Source organism: Furipterus horrens, unplaced genomic scaffold, assembly GCF_987537825.1.
Source record: "Furipterus horrens unplaced genomic scaffold, mFurHor1.1.pri manual_scaffold_8, whole genome shotgun sequence".
Classification (NCBI taxonomy): Eukaryota; Metazoa; Chordata; class Mammalia; order Chiroptera; family Furipteridae; genus Furipterus; species Furipterus horrens.
The window spans coordinates 8,620,494-8,636,891 of NW_028327178.1; the positions used below are offsets into that span (position 1 = coordinate 8,620,494).

General features: G+C 37.4%; 1 protein-coding gene across 3 annotated transcripts in view; it reads right to left on the reverse strand.

Annotated features, from left to right (window-relative positions):
- RELCH (RAB11 binding and LisH domain, coiled-coil and HEAT repeat containing) overlaps positions 1-16,398 on the reverse strand; it is an 85,703-nt gene that overhangs the window by 39,664 nt on the left and 29,641 nt on the right. For 2 of the 3 annotated variants that reach the window (XM_090285422.1, XM_090285423.1), the window contains exons 9-11: positions 14,829-14,904; positions 13,715-13,810; positions 3,562-3,674 (exon numbers count right to left, since the gene is read on the reverse strand). In XM_090285422.1, the coding sequence (XP_090141548.1) occupies positions 3,562-3,674; positions 13,715-13,810; positions 14,829-14,904 (285 nt within the window). Of the gene's footprint in view, positions 1-3,561; positions 3,675-13,542; positions 13,567-13,714; positions 13,811-14,828; positions 14,905-16,398 lie in introns of all 3 variants that reach the window. The other variant, XM_090285421.1, reaches the window with a different exon arrangement.

Here is a 16,398-nt window from a genome sequence, read left to right on the forward strand (position 1 = left end):
TCACATGATGTACAATATTTTTGTACAAGCCAAGCATTTCCAACAATGGACTAGACCCCACCGGAAGAGGGAGTTCCTTATGACGAGTTCCGCCAGCAGCGGCAACTCCATTCGTGAGGTGTGTGTGGAGAGATTCCCCTACCTGTGTGAGGCTGGCACGCATAACCTCCTAAATCAACTTCCCACATATGCATTCTGAGGGCGTATGTCCAATGCTTAGCTCCTACTGAACTAATGTTTCTATAATTAAAAACTATGGTGTCGTGCGAATTAAATGGTATTTCTTCAATCAGAATTTTTGGTATGGCACCCAAGGTAACTGGTAGGCAGCTTCTGACATGGCTCGAAGGATGTCCACCTCCCGATATCCTTGTCCCCGTGTAATCCCATCTCTGTGAGTGCAGACTGTACCTAAGGACTTGCTTTTAATGGTCAGAACAATGGCCAGAGTGATAGATGGCGCTTCTGAGATTAGGACACAGAAGTCTGTGAAGGCCATTTGATGGGCCTCTCTCTAGTGTCTTCTTAGCTCTCAGGCTTCGATGCAGTGAGACAGCACTTTGGAGGCCGATGTGGCAAGAATTTGAAGGCAGCCTCTGACCAAAAGCCAGTGAGGAACTGAGGCCCTCTGTCCGAAAACCCATGGGAATGGAGTCCCGCCAACGACCAGCCACGTGAGAGCGTGGATGTGACCCAGTCCCCAGCTGAGTCTTGAGGTGACAGGTCACAGCCTGGTAAGAGCCCCTGAGCAGAAGGCCCAAGTTAACTGACCCACCTGTTAGATTATAAAAATGGGTTTATTATAAACCACTCTCTTTGGGGGTATGTTTTTACAGAACAATATATAAATACCTGATGTGATGACTTCACTTGAACTTAAAGAGTATAAAATTTTAAATAAGATTTTTCTCTTCAAAATGAAGTTCTATTTAAAATGACTTTAAATGAAGAATTGTGAGTTTTTTCACTTTCGATTGTCTAAGACTTCAAAACAGTAAAATCTTATGGGGGGAAAAGGTATGTTTCCAATAGATGTTTTAAGAATACAACTTTGAAGAAAACCAAAAGAGAATGTTTAATTCATATTAACTATAAAATCAGCACATTAAGCCCACGCATTGCTCACTGCTGCTTCTCAAAATATGTCAATTTAACGCCAACTGCAGAATGACTTTAACTTTCCAGTTAGTTGAGCCAAACCAGCTACAATTCTCGGATTGAGGAGAGTGATGACGCAGGCTGTCTGGACGACACAGAGGGACGTGCAGAGTCGGAGGGTCTTCTCTGTACGATGCAGCTGCTGCTCACCACCACCTCATAATAACCTGAGACCCTTTCCATTGATATCATTCTCCTCTGTGCCTACTTCTCAACTTCCCTTTGCTGCTTTATTTCTTTTTATTTTAGGAGGGCAAATAAAGTAAATAAAAGGAAAGTGGAAAAAGAAATTCTCAAGCTTTACATACATAACTTTATTCAGCTGCCTGCTCCCCAATGAAAATTATCTAATACCTGATCATTTTTTTTCCCACTAGCTAAAATGATGAGGAGGTGTACACAAAGGCCCCATAAATGTTCGGTGATTATAATAAATAAGCCTTGGTGAAATAGAAGCACTTCAAACACTTGTAAGAAGTACAGACTGTATAAGACCTTCATGTGAAATGACTTTAAATCATGAGTTACCATCGCTATACTAGAGATATACGAACTTGTTGAAACAACGTTAAGGCCCCTCAAAACAAACTTCATAGTCAGCACGGTTAAAATTCTAAATTCTAAAAATTATGACAGCTTTGAAATATAGTTGAAACTAGAAAGAGTCAGATGGCTTACAGATTATTAACAGCATTAGAAACAGGCTCTTGTGATAGGAAAAATAAATGTTGTTCCTCCTTGTGGAAAATCATAGGATGGAGACTGGTTGCCTAGGATGTGACAAAGCTAAAGATGTGTTAGTTATAGCTGTTAGCAAAGAACTGGCCAAAAGCACCAGTGCTGAGCATAAAATTAAGTTTTCCTTAGGATCCGATCAAAGAAGCCTGAGATTCATTAAGACAACTGATTATATGTCAAATATATTATGCGAACTTAAAAATCTTGCTTTTTAAATTTCTTATTCACGTTATACATAGTTGGTCAATTGACTGGACTATTGTAACGAGTAATCGTGTTTCCGTAAGATAAGAGGCTCCGTGTCGCTCCCAAGCGCCTAATTCCTGGCACAGTTCGGCCGCGGAACTTTTGGCCACCAGGTGGCGGCTACGAGCTTTACATGCAGAGGATGAACAGGGACTACAGATCTAGAGGTTCGGCCCTTGCAAATCTGAAAAATGACAATGTAATAAATGATTTTTAATTATTAAGTTACCAAGATAGAGGATGACATTTTTCAAGGAGAAAATATAGTATTAAGTTTCGTATACAGCACCATTGAATTGTCCTCAGAACATTTTCAGTTTGCAATGGGTGATACCAAGAGCGGTTTCATTTGCCTTACTCCTATTTGACTAGTGTGGGAGGGAAGGCTGGTACACATTAATCCTAGCTGGGTCCTGCAAAGGCCTGCTTCTCTACTTGTTCAGGTGCATTTTAGATAGAGCAGGAAAGAAATACACACTCACAGTTTTAAAGTCTAAATAACCACTTCATTCTATTTTAGTTATGACTTTAACCGAGAGATTCCTTGTATTTTACATTTTAAGCTTCATCTGTTTCATAGTTCATGCTTATCATTTCCCAACGTTCTCAGAGGTAAAAACAAGTACTGAAATTACATAAGTTTATCTAATCATAAAACATAATTCCATTATTTTGCAAAAGTATAAGCAAAAATCCTTTTTAAAAGATATAAAATGACAACAGAAAAATACTTCCGTTGCCGAGTTTTACCCACGGGTGCTCAGTCTCCCTCTGAGCCCCAAGGACTTTGGTTCACGTGCACACCCGAGCGGCCTCACCCACTACGTAAAGGTTTTACTCTCTGAGGCAGGTGTCTACCGTTGCTGCAGGAGCAAATCCCACTCCCCTTTCTTCTGGAAAGTCACCTTTCCACACTCAGGCACACTCAGGCACACTCAGGCACAACTTATTTCTCCACTCAGGCATCCCTGGTTGCGGGCATCTGACTCACGACTAACGAAACAAACAAACAAACAAACAAGGTACTGTATCCCTTTCACCACAAAGTAACTGGTTCATAGAGAGCCCAGTGATGCAAAAATTCATATAGTAAATATTTTATTTCTTGTAAAGCAGACCCCTTAAGAGGCCATAGGGTAGGTATTTAGGCCTTCTTAGAAATCGATGTGAGAGATGAAGGAAGAGAAATATGTGAATTAGAAGACTGAAGGTAACTAACACAAAACGCACACTTCAACCAAGTAACTGGGGTGACAAGAGTGAAAACATGGCAGAGCACTGTGAGCAGGGCCAGTGTTCCCCGTTTACTAACACGGGTACTGGAAAGAAGGCACTTAAACTAAAAGGCTAATGTTGTTGTCAAATGAGTAAAACTAATGTCAACATTTTATTTATTTCCCAAAGCGCAGACATACTGACCTTTGCTCATCATCGGGCCTCTTGATCAGATTGAACAGGATGTGGAGAAGCTGGTCTCTCTCTTTGGGCTCAGGGTGCAGGCATGCTGTACACAGGATGAGGGGGATGAGCTCCTACAGAAAGATGAGGGTGGAAAACGTCCAAGTAAAAATGCTTTGCAGGGTATTCTTTCCTGTCCCCAGACTAGTCTTAAATGGACACAAAGTAAAATAAACCTTAATCTACAAAAGAGCAAATTTTAATTTTATAAGGTTGATACTCAACAGAAAACAATGTAACATATGACTCCTATTCTTATGTGTGGGCTGTGAAGAGGGTGCAAATCACATCATAATCAAGTTGCTAAGAGTCAACTCACCCAGTTTTCTTAGCTACTATGTTTCCCACAGGTCTACTTTTTATACTAGATAACATTCCATTTCACTTCTGTACAATCTGGCCAAGTCATTTTAAATTTAAAAGTGTCTTTAAATAAAACTTGCAAAAGATAACTATATTCTAAAAATTTTAAAGATAATAAAAAATAAAGACATCTCTTCCTACTTCACAAGTATAATACAATCTGTTTTAAGATTAGATATAATTCATAATTTTGTATCCTTAGCACCTAACTGGTGGCTAACTGGAAAAAAAAAGAAGAGCAATTCCACAGTTGTTGAGTGCTCCCAGCACCACTAGAGATTATCAGTAGAAGTGTTCTATGTTGAAATAAAAATTTTAAACAATATTTTGTTTGTGGCACATTCAACATGCAGGAATAAATTTAAATATTTTGTAGGAAAGTAATACACAAGTTTATTTTTCTGTTCCAAAGAAATATTTAAAAATTAACGTTGTTTTCTATTTTAATTAAAATAAGACTAGTTTCTAAAGTATATTCAAAAGGTATTAATGTTTCGAATTTTGGAATCACTTTTCAAATCTAGTGAAAATAAAAGCCCAAAAGTGATAAAATATTTTTGGAGAGAAATCTCCTAAGTTATAAAAACAGTATTTTGCAGATTAAAATAAAAATCCCTATGATGTAGTAAGAAGGGCACAATGATTACTAGTCCCACTTCTTTTTCCCATCTACCTCCCTACCCCCCAAAGAGTGCCAGCAGATTCAAAATAGAAATTGATCACTATGTAAAAATGATTGATACCCTGAAGAAAAGTTTATGCTTTAGGAGAAATATCTTCCTATTTTGGAGATGCTCCTTTAGAAACAGATGACATGTTTTTTTTGAGTTTAGGCTGAAGCTTAAAGGTACAATGAATGATCCCATTCCATTATGTCTAAATTCGTTTTATATATTATTTTTAAATTATAATTACCTGGTATAAATCTTAAACTGAAGGTACAAAGATGTAGATAAGAACTAAGAGTAAATTTTTTTATTTAGGCACTTCCGTATGATTTAGATTAGTAATTGAAAAGTAAAATAAATAAATATTAGGAAAAATAATTTTGCACTGGCAATAGAAAAGTGTAAATGTATCTTATATTGTTAGGTAATGTTTCCAGCAGAGGCTTAATATGATTGATTCCTGATGAATTAGTCTTGACTTTGTAGAAGAAAATAAACAACGCTCTAAAAAACGTTAGGGAAGGAGGCCACATCCTAAGAACTATCCCAGTCCTTAGAGGATTCCGTTGTGGCTCACAGAACCAGTGATACTAATGAGAGGACCAAGACATGGCACCCGCCATCAGAACATCCCCCTGGGAGCAGAGCCTCACTGATGAAAAAGCAGTCATTCTAGAAGGCACTCATAATAAAATAAAATATTTGAATGCCTAAAAATCAAGCCAGGTCCTAAGTAGTTGTATTTGTACTTCCCCTCATGTCAGATCTTTTTCTCCTGATGGTTCTGTTTCTTCTTAAGCCTCCTCCCACTTCCCTATGATCTCTACATACAGGACGGGGCAAAAGTAGGGTTACAGTTGTGACTCTGTGAAATAGTTTATTCCTGCTCATTGCTTATTAATTATTATATTACTTTCCACACGAACTGTGCACCTACCTGTCCCCACCTTGTATATACTCTTACATTATTTTACTCCATTTTATTCCTATTGTATTCCTCTTAAAAGTTATGAAATGTAGGCAAGATATTTACTATAATTACAAATACATACATACACACTGTTTAAAATACATAGTACAATATGTAGCTGCTTCTGTTCTAAACAAATACAACGAATAACTGTTGCTATTTATTCTTTATGACTTACATTTTCTTTTCTTTTTTTGTTCTGTTTATTTGTTTTTAACCATCAGGCTTAGTGCCCCTTAATCAAAGAGAACGTTTATGTCATAACTGAAATACGGCTACAGATGTGCTAAACTGAGAACTCTGGATCGGGAGCTGGAATTCCTGTCTCGATTTACTCTTTAGCACCAAAGAACCCAATGAAAGTTCACGAACTCCTCTGAAACATATAGGAATTAAGATCAGTGCAGACCTGGAGACGATTCCTCATACATTCCGTAATTTCCTTGTCTACCACTAATGAGACAGTTCATTTCTCCTCCTGAGATCCAAACTGGCCTCAAAAAGCCCTCTCAACACACCACTTACCAAACCAACTCAAATCAACATTTGTGAGTTCTTGTCTCCTTGAACTTTAAAACACTGTCAATTAAAGGCTTTGAAGAAAAATATTTTTCACTTTTCTGAATCACAGTTAGTAATAATTTATATTGCCATTTGCTTTTATTTCTCGCGGGCAAAATTAACAAACATATGGGAAGTCCCTGCCAATAATTTTTGGTTACTCTTCCGTGCTGGGGAGAATTGGGTACTAATGGCACATTAATGGCCATGGCAGTCATAACTCAGTGTATCAAGTATGCCAGACGGTCTCCTCTTCTTAAAGCACCACAAAGCTAATAAGAGGCCCAGTAAGTGATGGCAGAAAGAAATTGAAAAGAGAGGTCCATCTCTGATACAGCCATCAAGGATTTTAATTGCTAAGTTATGACTGGTTCCAACTATTCTAAGTTTTCTATCACTCATTTATTTATTCACAACTTCTATTTGTACCACTCCTGACTTAATAAATTCTGTAAGTATGTATTTGCTGTGCGGTATATTCACATTTATTGACTGTGAATTCATCTTTTTCAAGCCTCTGAAGTATGAGTTCATCCACATCAGAATTTATTAAGTCCATATTTTCCATTTTCATACTATTCATAAACTTATAAATTTGAATCAATATTCGCCCTTTGGTGTATTGTCTCTCCAATTAAAAAGTATAGTGTTTTAAATACTTACTTTATAATTCTGAATAAAAGATTTAAAAAGTGACAGTTGTATTTCCTTTAGATGACAAGGTGATACTGTTTTTAAAAATGTCTTTAAATGATTAAATATAAAAGAAATGTTTTAATAATAATATAGCAATGTTAGACATCATACCTAAGGCTTAAGAATTATTCACATGAAAAAATTCTAAATATATTCAATTTAATATCACATGTTAATAATAGCCATGGTAAAAAACAACAACAACAACAAAAAAACTATGGCTTTGGTATTTTTCCCTGACATAAAAAGTTACTGTGTAAATTACTTCAAGGCAACAGAAATCTTAAAAAATTTAAAAACATGCTCTAGCACTAGATATTACTCAATAAATGTGTACTGAAATGAAAAATAAAACTAATTTCCTACTGATTATTAGAGAGGAAATCAGGGTAGTAATCATATCTAGAAGGTATTAGAACACTTTATTACCATGTTAGAAGAGATAAGTCTAAGTTTAAAGTTCATTAATCTAAAAGGATTAGTAATTTGCACTTTACTCAAGTAACGACTTCTGCTTTACAAAGCTAGTTCTCTTAATGAAACATCACCCACCCCTTACAATTTGGAATTTTGTACAGAATTAAACAGGAAAGGCTTTGAGCATTCTAATTCTCATTTCAGTTTCACAAGGACAATAAAAACTTCTAATGATTAGAAAGAAATCATTTTAGGTAGTAAATGTCATTAGATTTGGTTTTATGAATATTTTTACTCAACTTCCTTAGTCTTATCAAGATTAGTGTGTGTTCGGACTACAAAAACAGAAGGAAAAAAAGTACCTACCCTAAAGGACTTAAAACAATGCAATTAGATGTTAAGGTGGGAGAAATAAAGTAGGAAATAAGATCAAACAAATTTTAATATTAAAAAAAGCAAGGAAATAGATAAGACAATGGCTCCAAGATCTGAAAGGAATCTAAAACAGAAAAGAAAACATTACATTTAGCTCAAATGCCAAGAGGAAATGTTTTGAGTGTTTCAGGCCGAGAGGCAAAATCCTGCAGTTCTAGAAAGGGAACACATTAATTCAATACATTACAGTTCATTGCTTGCCCTCACCGTTCCACGGAAATTGTTGCCTATAACTCAAGCTTTGGTGAAAAGTTTTAGATAGCTGTCATTTAAATTTTTTCATTCAGTCTTTTGCCTAGGACTTAAGCAGTAATTAATTATAATTTAAAATCAAGTACTGACATCCTCTGATTTAGATTTTCAGTTGAAACTTGTCAGGATGTTGATAGTTAACACATAAAGACAAAATAAAGAAAACTAAAAAGACTCGCATAAGAAGAAACAAGATTACTCACCTCTGGAAAAGTTCTACACTTCAAGGGCTGCTAAAATATCTATTCTTAGAACTATTATTATCTATCATTCCTGAGGCTCAACCTTTGGGAGGCCTAACTGAAATACTCTGAAGATTTCAAAGCTGATACTGCTTAAGGGCATGTGACTTACTCCCAAAATTCACATCCATACACCCCCCCCCCCTCTCTCTCACCAGGTAAGAAGATAAGACCAAGTTTATCTACTTTATAACTGTATGGGGCTATTCTTACTCATAAGTTAAAAATTTACCATGGGGCAAATATGAATGCCTATGTAAAAGAACAAACTTTGGTTTCCTGGAAGATGAGCAGGGCTTCAGAGGTACTAACTACTTGTAAAACTTTTAGAGAATTGGCTCTCTCCTTTGCCTTTTATTTTTTACAGCTTTAAAGAGTGGGATATGTGTATTTTACATATCATAAAGTCCATCCATTGCAAGAATACATTCAGTCATTTTTAGTACATGCAGAGCTGGACCACCATCACCAGCCTAACTTGGAAACATTTTCAGCATCCCACAAGGAAAGTTGGGACTCATTCACCACTTCCCCCAGCTCCACCCCCATTCAAGGCACAGGCTTCCTTCATTACGTTTCCAGCTTAGCCAGCTGATGGCATACATTTTCTTGGCATAGAACAAAAACGAGTTAATGCACTGCTGGTGGGAATGCAGACTGGTGCAGCCACTGTGGAAAACAGTATGAAATTTCCTCAAAAAACTAAAAATGGAACTGCCTTTTGATTCAGCAATTCCACTGCTAGGATAATACCCAAAGAATCCTGAAACCCCAATTCAGAAGAACCTATGCACCCCTATGCTCATAGCAGCGTTATTTACAATAGCCAAGTGCTGGAAGCAGCCTAAGTGCCCATCAGTGGATGAGTGGATCAAAAAACTGCGGCATTTTACACAATGGAGTACTACGCAGCAGAAAGAAAGAAGGAACTCCTGCCATTTGCGATAACATGGATGGAACTGGAGAGAATTAGGCTTAGCGAAATGAGCCAGGCCACGAAAGTCAAATACCATATGATCTCACCTACTACAGGAAACTAATGATCACAAACAAGCAAATGAGCAAAACTGAACCAGAGGCATGTAAACAAAGAACAGAGTAACAGTGACCAGGGGGGAGTGGGGAGGAGGAGACAGGGGGTAAGAAGGGGAAGGGTCTAGTTAAAGAACATGTATGAATGACCCACGGACATGGACAACGGGGTGGGGATTGACTGTGGTAGAAGCAGTGGGCAGGGCAGAAGGGAGCAATGGGGGGAAATGGGACAACTGTAATAGAAAAACAATAAATAAATCAAAAATTTATTTTAAGTAAGAGAAGAAGAAATACTGGTCCTACTTAAACTCTTCAAAAAAATAGAAGAGGATGAACAATTCCAAACACAATCTAAGAGGCCAGCTTCAGCTGTTACCAAAACCATACAAAGATAGCACAACAAAAGAAAACTATGGACCAATATCCCTTATGAATTTAGATACAAAATGTGCAACAAAATGTTGCCAAATGCAACAAAACATTAACAGGGTCATACACTGTGACCAAGTAGACTTTACCCCATGATGCATGGGATTCAACATATGAAAAACCAGTCAACTCATTACACTGCATCGACAGGAGCAAAACCATCGTATTAATGCAGTTGACAAAATTCAACACCCTTTCATGATAAAAACACTCAGCAAACTAATAATAATAAAAAAAAACTTCTTTCATACGATAAAGGGCATGTATGAAAAACTCACAACTAGCCGCAACCTCAGTGGTGAACAGACGGAAAGATTTCCTCCTAAAATCAGGAACAGGTTAAAGACATCTGCTTTCTCAAAACACTGCCATTCAACACTGAACTGGGGGTCCTAGCCACAATAGCTAAGCAAGAGGAAGAGAAAAAGCATTCCAAATTGGAAAGGAAGAAGCAAAACCATCTCTATTTACAGATAACATCATTCTGTGTATAGAAAATCTCATAGAATCCACAAAATAAATGACTAGAATAAACAAATTCAGCAAAGTTGCAAGATACAAGATCAACATACAGTTATCAATTCTGTTTCTATATACCAGCAATGAACAACCTGAAAAGGAAGTTAAGGAAACAATTCCATTTATAACAGCATCCAAAAGAATAAAATACCTAGGAATAAATTTAAACAAGAAAGTGAAAAACTTGTGCATTGAAAACTAAAAAACATTGCCAAATAAAATTAAGGACACGAATAAATGAAAAAAACCCCATGTTCACATAATGTTGTTAGATTGGCAATACTCCCCAAAGTGAGCTACAGATTTAGTACAATCTGTTATCAAAATTCCAATGACCTGTATTGCATAAATGAACTCTGAGCATCAAATTCATACGGAACTGCAATGGGCCCTGAATGGTTAAACAATATGGACAAAGAAAACGAAGTGGGAGGATTCATACTTTTCAGTTTGCAAACTTACCTCAAAGCAATAGCAAACAAAAATGTGGTGCAGGCCTAAGGGTAACGATGAAGATCGATGGGACAGAACTGACAGTTCAGAAATAAATTCAAACATGTACGGCCAGTTAATTTTTTTGCTTTTATTTTTTACTTTATTTTATAGAGGGAGGGAGGGGGGAAGAGGAGAGAAACATCTATGTGAGAGAGAAACAGGAACTGGCTGCCTTCCGCAAGTGCCCCAACTAGGGACCGGGCACAGACCCGAAACCTAGGCACGTGTTCTGACCAGGAATGGAACTGGCGACCTTTCGGTTTGTGAGATGACACCCTACCAACTGAGCCACACCAGCCAGGGCCAGGCAAGTGATTTTTAAAAAAATTTTTATTCATTGATTTTAGAGAGAGGAAGGGGGAGAGGTGGGTGAGAGAGACATCTCTTTGTTGTCTGACTTACTTATGCATTCATTGGTTGATTTTGTATGTGCCCTGACTGGGGATCAAACCCACAACCTTGGCATATCTAACCAACTGAGCTACATACCCAACCAGGGCCCAGATAATTGATTTTTGACAGAGGTGCCATCACCACTGATCATAGAAACAATTTACTCTTCAACGAATGATGTTGGGACAACCGGATAACCACATGAAAAGAATAAAGTTGGACCCCTGCCTTACTCCATATACAAAAAAACCCTCAAAATGGATCACTGACCTTAATATGAGGGCTAACACTATAAAACTATTAGAAGAAAACATAAAATGAGGCAGATATTCTTGACTTGGCCACAAGTTTTAGGTCTGACGCCAAAAGCACAAGTAGCAACAACAAAGGGAAAGGGAAAAGGCACGCTATGGGATGGCACGAGGTCTCTGCCGGCCATGTAGTGACGTGGGTTTGACATCTGGGATCGTAAGCGTTCTTACAACTCAGAAACAAAGACAGTCCAACGTAACAAATGGGCAAAGGATTGATAAGACCATGGGAAGCTAATAAAATCTGATGCACATGGGACGGTGTCACAGGGACAGAACAGAATTTTGTTGTATCTCTCTTTATATTTAAATAATGTTAACCCATGTGAACATATTACTTAATCAAAACTTAAAACTCTGTTTCCACCATTCTATTTATTTATTTAGGATATTACTATGACCAGTTTACTGAAGGATATTTTAATTGTATTTAAATACCAAAAGGCTATAATGTAACAAAACATATGAAACTAGAGAAATTTTTAAAAAAATCAAAATATTAATCCTTCAATCACAAGACCTTTTTAAAAAATATAAATTTAAAGAACTAAGGTAAAATATTAAATAAAAGTAATCCAATATCAAAGGGTAAAGTGAAATAAAAGTTTTGTCCTTTTATGCCCTGGCATTAGTTTCAAAGCAAACCAAGTTATATTTCATCATTCACCAATTTAATTTTGAAGGAATACAACTCTGGTATACTATAAATGGCAAATTTTCTGATAAAACAGAATAAGGTACAAATAATTCAATAAACAAAAATAAATGATCGATTCTTCATGAAATTATAAGTATATAAATATTTTTTAAATATAAAAACTTAAAATCAGCCAGTAAACATCATACCACAAATAAAATAGGTATGTTTGTATATGTGTATGTATGTGTACATATGTTTTTATATGTGTAATGTATATGATTACTGATGCATGTTTATAAATACTTCATGCAATACAATCAGGTTTTAGTGGTAGTTTTTATGATAAAAATTGGAAAAATTAAAATATAAGAAAGCTTATATTGCATCTCATAACAATTAGGTTTCTGTGATATTTTAAGATTATATTAAGGAAACATAGTAAAAGGAAGGCAAACATTAATGCATTGCATGGATCATGTTACAAGCTGAAAAAGAAAAAGCTCAAACACCATCCTGCCAGGCAGAACTGCCAAACAATCTGAAATTGGACACTGATCCTTCAAGACACAGAGAAGTTTACATATTTACTAGTATCTCACAACTAGATTTAAATAGGCAAAATATAACCATCAGTAAGAAAAGTAATTTTTATCTTTTTTTAATTAAAAATACCTATAGGAATAAAAAATTTTAAGCTCTCCATATAGCTTTTCTTGAGGATCAGTACAAATTTCTGGTGCTAAACAGACAAGGATAAGCTTTATATTGATTTTGCCAATGCATTGTATACCTATCATACTGTAGGTCCCATCAATTATGATTGAAGTCAGTGGTAAATAGTAAGAAGGTAACAGAAGAAACTTTAAGTTACATTCTAAAATGTTCCTAATCCATTTTTTCTAAAATGTTTTGTAAGCTGGAAAATGATATAAAATCATTTTAATAATAATTCAAATAAATAAATTTGCAGGTAAATCATCCACTGTCATTTAAATGAGGTTATAAATAATTTTTCATTAATCTTTTCTTGGCTAAATGTAACTGTTAAGATAACATTCTACAGTACTTAGGCTCATAACATAGGCTACGTGTACTAAAATATATTTGCTCCTGTGTTTTGGATATTAAAGCTTCAGTCAATACAGGTTAGCTACAAGAAAAACAAAAAAGGTACTTTCTAAAGTTATTGTAGTCAATATTATAACTATCCTATCATCGTAAGACAAGTGTGGTTACTGCCAAACAAGTATAATAAAACATTTATAACAGTTACTACAAGTATATTTAAGAAGAGAGTCACATTTTTAGTCCTTGTTAATTTTCAATACAGAGTATCTTTCTGTAGACACATCAAGCGTATCTTATCAAGAGCAGAGATAAATTAGTTAACTGGTAATGTAAAAAACAGAGTGTTCATGGCACATAAATGGACCTACAGTAATAGTGTTGCAGAAGCTAATGATGCTTTAAGCAAAATTGAAACAACATGAATACCATGCAGTTTTACTGAACTCACCTGACAGAGGTGTGAAACCATTCTCTAGGAGCAGAGATGCATGCACAAAAGTAAGAAGATGATTGCAAGTAATAGACTTTAACAAAATAAAAACGTAACACTAAACTTTAAAATGACAAAGAGTGGACAACAAGATGAGATTACTGTGACGAAGCACTTGTAAGCGTCTCACCTCTCTCTTTGCTAACAGCACGTTGGGAACAATGTGTGGCAGGCAGCGTCCCAGCATTAACATGACACTTTTCTCACTGTCTGCAATCCGAGACACCTAGAAAACCACAGGATTAATAAATGATGACAGCGGAGAACGTCTGTGCACGATGGTGCTTTTCACCCTGTCACCTCTGCTCCAAACATGCATTCAGAGTTACAGCTTATGATGATGACGGTCACAAGGACGACTGTGTTCCCAAACAAGATAAACATTGCTATAGGCCAAAACCAGATTAAAAACCAGTAAGAGGCAAGGACTAAGGCAGGGAGGCCTACTAGGCTTCAGTTCTGGGAACAAGGAAGGACCGTACTGGACTTGGGCAGCTGCAGTCGTTTTTCCTTCGTCCTTGCAAAGAGGCCCACAAAGCTCCAGTCCACGCCTAAGGAGAGAGTCTGTGTACGGAAGCCGTGGGCACGCGGAGGCCCAAGGGGGCTGCCCTCGTCTGACAGCGAGGAGCGCCGGGATTGCACCCAAACTACCCCCGAGCTCTCCCGTGTATACTCTCACTGACGCTGGAGCCCAGCAGCCCAGCAAGTGCAATCAGCCAGAAACCAGCCAGAAAGGAAGGGGTCCGTATACAGAGAGGAGAAAAAATAAAATAAAATAAAATACCCTCTCTTGATGAGTCTGCAAGAACAATTACAAAGCACTTGAGGAAAGCTAATCTGAGCACTAACAACCATTTCCAATGAAATAAAAATAATGAAGTAATCTAAAAATAACAGAAATATAAACAACATGTGCACTTACATTGGTTTTCTGAATTAAACCAACGAGAGGCGTATAACCATATGTTAGTAGACATAACAAATAAAAAACAGACTGCAAAGTCACTTTAATACTAAACAAGGCTTTACTCCAAAGAATAGAAATAATCAACTACCTTCCTTAAAAGTTAAATATTTTAAGAACAATTTGTTAGAGCATTATTTTAAATAACAGATTTGGATTTAAACTAGTTTTATCACAGATGTTTTTGGATGATGCTAAAATAATAATAATAATAATAATAATAATAATAAAGGAACGCAAATGCTTCGTGACAGTTGTGAGAATGTCTGGCATAACTTACCTCTGACCCTAAACGACTATCTGCTGACATCCGACAGAAAGAGAGTAGTGCTTGGTGGAAAGCAGGAGACAGCTTCCTAGAAGACAAGGACACACGCCAAATAGTCACCACCGGTGCTTAAGGAGAAACTAAGTTACACGTATGACTCCCACTTCTGTGCTGGTACCGCCCCACACATAACTGGACTTTTCAGCCACCAATGACTTGAAGGACACTTCACTGCAGAATTATCTGGGGGGCGGGGGGGGGGAGGCAACAGCAGTAACTGGCTGATCTTAAAGGAGCTCGATGGTGTGGGGACAAACAGCCAGTAAATGCTAGCGGATGGGGCCTGAAGCAGTACAGCAGGTGGAGGGCTACAGATGGGGAGTACCTGCGAGATCTGACATGGGAACTCTTTTCTCTCCAGTTCTTTAGGGTCCCAGCAAGGTAAACAATGGATGCAAAGGTTGAGCTGGTAAGTGGCTGAGGGGAATTAAAGTTTTGGAGATCTGTATAATAATAATGATGAACCTTAATGTTCAAGATCCACACAAAAGAAGTAAAACTTAAGGTAAGTGAAGGAAAAGCTCACTCGACATTCGTGGTTTATTTTACAGTATTTTTTTTGTGTGTGTGTGTAACTAAAAATATTAGCCTATGTATGTGTCTAAAACCACACTGGTCTGTGTAGCAGTATTTATGAAACTATAACTATGATTTGTACTTTACGTGCTCAGTCTACAAAGGGCCAACACCAAAAATTGCACAAAGCGGCCCTCAGTAATTCCTACGGCAGTCACAGCAGTGCGCCGACGCTAGAGCTTGTGCGCGCATTTATATTCCTCCTCCCATATTCTTTCAGCAGGGGGGCCACCATTATCCGTCCAGCTGCCCAAGCCAGAAATTCCAAGTCAGCCTTTATACTTTCCTTTCTTTTAACCCCAAATTAAATCAGTCTTTACCTTGTAACTCCTTTGCACATCTATCCCCTTCTTTCCAACCCAGGACAGGCCTGGATCGTTTTTCACTTGGACTCTTCCCATAGACACTCTCTGTCTCCTTGCCCGCCGTCCTGCTACCCTCCAATCACCCCCACCCTGGAGCCTAAAACTGAGATGCCGTCCTGTCCTGACTCTAAGATGAGTTGCCGTGGACTGTGTGACTTAGCCTTTGCTTCACTCTCCAGCTTCACCTGCCATCACTCTCCGCACCTGTGTTCTCTGCTGAGACCAGAGTTCTTCTTAGTCGCCCACATGCAGCACCTTCTTGCATACGTTGCTCTCCCTCGGCGGGAATGCTCTTCCTCTTACCTCTTTGCCTGGTTTACCTGTCCTGATCGTCAGGGCTCAGGGCGGACAACACTTCTTCCCTGAACCCTTTCCTGCTGATGACTAGGTTAGGGGCACTGGGTGTGTTCCCAAAAGAAGGTGAACTTCTCTTATATTATCACTTTTCACACTTTATTATAATTGTCTGACTGCCGGTCTCTCTCATACTGTAAGGTTTGCTTACCATTATATTCCTTGTTGAGACTGCCTGGCATGTAGTTAAGAACTAAAACAACCAGATGAACAAATTTAACAATCAT